The 4,092-nt window shown below is 48.5% G+C and overlaps 1 protein-coding gene across 1 annotated transcript in view; it reads left to right on the top strand.

The window, feature by feature from the left end:
• Positions 1-4,092, top strand: part of Knstrn (kinetochore localized astrin (SPAG5) binding protein) — a 13,206-nt gene that overhangs the window by 2,908 nt on the left and 6,206 nt on the right. The window contains exons 3-4 of the mRNA XM_005364252.1: positions 890-1,016; positions 2,870-2,917. Coding sequence (XP_005364309.1) covers positions 890-1,016; positions 2,870-2,917 — 175 coding nt within the window. The remainder of the gene's footprint in view (positions 1-889; positions 1,017-2,869; positions 2,918-4,092) is intronic.

The following is a 4,092-nucleotide window of genomic DNA, read 5'->3' on the forward strand; positions in this document are numbered from 1 at the left end:
AAAGGACGTGTATACCAAAGGACGTGTATACTAAAGGACGTGTATACTAAAAGACGTGTATACTAAAGGTGTATACTAAAGGACGTGTACGGTAGGGATTGATGGGTTACCCAGCCTGATCCAGTATGGAGATCAGCAGGCATGCCAAATGGGAACCTCTTAAGTTTAATAAGGGATTGACAGTAAAAGCATTGCAGAAGGGCTGGACCTGGCCCAGGGAAGACCAACAGGGCAGGGAAACAGTGTACAGCTAATACGTTCCATCTATTTCACTTGTTGGTTCTTGAACTTTGGTCGAATGCCAGATCCTTTACTAGGCACCTGGACATAAAGATATCTCCGAGTGGTCAGGAGGACATTTGGGTGAAAGTCAGCAGCACCTAGATGTTGTCTGGGGAGAAGGGCTGTGGGAACCCAACCCCATTCTGAGACCGGTCAGTTCCAGCTGGGTTCCCCCCACTAACTCGGCCTTTCCTCCAGCTCTTTGCCTCTATCGACCTTATTCACAAACCTGTAGGCTGTCAGTTTGGTGTATCGTCAGGTCCGCTAAGCTGTCACTCGTAATGAACTTTCAATGGTGTGTGGTGGCACACACCTGCAATCCCAGCATTTAGAGGCAGAGGCAGGAGGATCACTGTAAGTCACAAGATCTCTACATATGAGTTCAAGGCCACTCAGAGATAGAGTAATAACCATATCCAAAAGCTAAAAAAGAATCTTAGCTTCTAAGGCCAATTAGTATAGTTTTCCTTTGGAAACAGCCTCTATGCCTAGACTGAAATGGACAGTATGGAAGCAAGGGCTTCTGACCACTCACAGGGAGGCTCTGTGGCATCGGGAGGCAGCGCTGGAGCGTGATGCTGTGGTTCACTCCTGTTCTCCCTTTCAGATGCACAAACTCGAGCTACTTCTAAGCTACCTGTTAAGTCCAAAGAAGCTGATGCGTTCAGACATCTTCATCCAGGAGGGTCAGACCCTGACGTTACAAAAGTCACCAAACCGAGACGAGAGAATGGGTAAGAGCAGATCGTTGGCATCTGGTGTTCGAACATCTCGCCAGAGCCAGGGGGTGGAGCTCAGTGCCGGAGTGCTTGCCTTGCTTGTTCAACAGCCTGGGTTGACTCTCCAGCAAGAGGGGGAGGAACAGGGAGAGACTGATCTTTCTAAAATTGCTGAACACCAACAATTTTTAAATGGAGGCTGAGAAGATGACTCAGCACTTGTGGCTCTTTCAGAGGACCCTGGCTTGGTTCCGAGTACCCACACAGTAGGTCACAACCATCCCTAACCCAGTCCTAGGGGCTCTAACGTCCTTTTTGACTTCTGTTGATACCAGGCACATAGTAGATGACCATCTGTGCCTGTAGACAAAACACTCATACACATAAATAGAAGTAAAGCTGGGCATAGTGGTGCACTGTTTAGTCCCAGTGCTTGGAAGGCAGAGCAGTTGTATATCTATGAGTTTGAGGCCAGCCTGGTCTGCATAGTGAGTTTCAGGACAGTCAGAGAGACACAGTGAGACCCTGTCTCAAAATATCCCTTCCTGGGGCTGGAGATATGGCTCAGAGGTTAAGAGCACTGGCTGCTCTTCCAAAGGTCCTGAGTTCAATTCCCAGCAACCACATGGTGTCTCACAACCATCAGTAATGAGATCTGGTGCCCTCATCTGCCATGCAGGTGTACATGGAGACATAGAAAATATAAATAAATAAGCTGGGTACTGGTGGCACACACCTTTAATCCCAGCACTCAGGAGGCAGAGGCAGGCGGATCTCTATGAGTTCGAGGCCAGCCTGGCTCTACAAAAGCTAGTTTCAGGACAGGCTCCAAAGCTACAGAGAACCCCTGTCTTGAAAAAGAAAATTGAAAATATAAATAAATTAAATTAAAAAACAAAGAAAGAATACTCCATCCCCCCAAAAAAAGATTTAAAAGAAAAAGTTAGAGTATGGGAGCCCTTGTCTCATACAAACAAAATGGGGTTCCTGAGCTGTTTGTGAGGCCCTCTATCGATCCTTCTGAAGCTGCACCTCCCTCTGCCACACTGGCTCCTACTACAGCAACAGCACCTAGCAGCTGCTGACAGCTGGAGCTGGCTGGGAGCCTTACTCACTCACAGTCTGAGCAGACTCCAGCCCCAGGATCTACTATGTGTGTGACCATGATCCTCTGCCAGATAGGTGTGGTTGGCATGAGGTGGCCATGGTATCTGAAGCACGCTCAGGTCTCTCGGTTGTTGGTGTGATTAAGGCCCCTTTTCTTAATAAAAGCCTCCTCCCCACACAGACTGAAACCAGCATGCGGTGCAGCAAGCTTTCTAATCAGGCCAGCCTGCAAATAACAATGACCCAGAGACTTTGTAATAATGATGGATGCTTGGCCTTGGCCGAGGCTTCTACACAACTAGCTCTTACAACTTCATTAACCCGGATTTCTTGGCTCCTTTACCTCTTCTTAGTGCAGCACATCCGACTTGCTCCGAGTCTCTGGCGAAATCGCACACCTAGATTCCTCCTCCCAGTTTCTCTCTTTCTCTACCTGGAAGTCCCTCCTATATCCCCTGCCTAGCTACTTAGCTTTTTATTACACCAGTTACAGCAATACATTCTCACACAATGTACAAATATCCCATAACATATGGGCCCTCAGCCTGTGCTGTTTACTTGGATGTACTCTTTGGTTCTTTCCTCCGCAGCTCGAATCTCTTAAACCAGGTATGGTAGCACACACTTGTAATCCCAGAACTGGAGAGGCTGAGGCAGGGGGCTTGGGAGTCCAAACGGCAGTGAAGCCAAGCCCCTCTTATACCTTGTTCGTAGCACCTAGCACTGTGGTTCTCTGATTAGCTTTGATTTTGCTTCCACAGGCACGTGAGAGTTGCAGAGACTGCCAGCAGGAAGAACATCAGGAAGGGGTGAGCGGGGGCAGACTGAGGGTGGAGGTGCCTGCTTGTTTAATCCTGTCTACAGTATTCGAGCAGAAAGCTCTTTGATTGAAGGCGTGTGCTAGGGCTGAGCCACACCACAACCAGAAACAGGTTTTTCCAGGAAATAACACAATCTTGGGATTCATGTGTGACATGATGTCCTGTAGCACCCCTCCCTCCAAAAAACAGCTTCTTTCTAGATATGTTGGATTATGCCTGTAATAGAAGTACTTGGAAAACAGGCAGGATATCCACAAGTTCAAGGCCATCCTGGGCTACATTCCAGGCCAACCAGGTTGTAGAGTGTGCTAGCTAGCTTTATATTGACAACACAAGCTAACGTCACTGGAGCGGGGACCTCACCTGAAAGCAGGCCTGGAGGAGGGCAGAGCCCACGTGGGTGGGGCTGTCTCTGGGCTGCTGGTCCTGGGTTCTGTAGGAAAGCAGACAGAGCAGCCATGTAAGCAGCACGCCTCCATGGCGTCTGCATCAGCTCCGGCCTCCAGAATCCTGCCCTGCTCAGGTTCCTGTCCTGACTTCCTTCAGCGATGAACAGTGATCTGGGAGCATAAGCCCAATAAACCCTTTCCTCCCCAGACTGCTTTGGTCATGGTGTTTCATCACAGCAGTAGAACCCCTAACCATGACACAGGGGAAGCCTGTTTAAAAATCATACACACTCTCCCTCACACACAGAACATTGTGGGCTGGGGCGCTCAGCAGGTAAGAGCGCTTGCTGCACAATCACCAAGAGGGCCTGGGTTAGAATCCCCAGCGCCCTTGTAAAAAGCAGGGCGGGGCCACACCTGCCACAGCTGCAGAATTAGGAAGAAGCAGATAGACCATAGGAACTTACTGACTGGTTGTCTCGGCGAGCTTCAGATTCAGGAAGAGATCTGTCTCAAGGGAATGGGATGGAGAGCATATCCTGAAATTCTGCTCTGACCTCTGCATGCACATACACACACAAATACACACATACACACACATACACACACAAATACACAAATACACACACACACACACAAATACACAAATACACACACATACACACACAAATACACAAATACACACATACACACATACATTCACACACACACACACATACACACACAAATACACACATACACACACATACACACATACATTCACACACACACACA

This window comes from Microtus ochrogaster (genome assembly GCF_000317375.1).
Source record: "Microtus ochrogaster isolate Prairie Vole_2 chromosome 14 unlocalized genomic scaffold, MicOch1.0 chr14_random_1, whole genome shotgun sequence".
Classification (NCBI taxonomy): Eukaryota; Metazoa; Chordata; class Mammalia; order Rodentia; family Cricetidae; genus Microtus; species Microtus ochrogaster.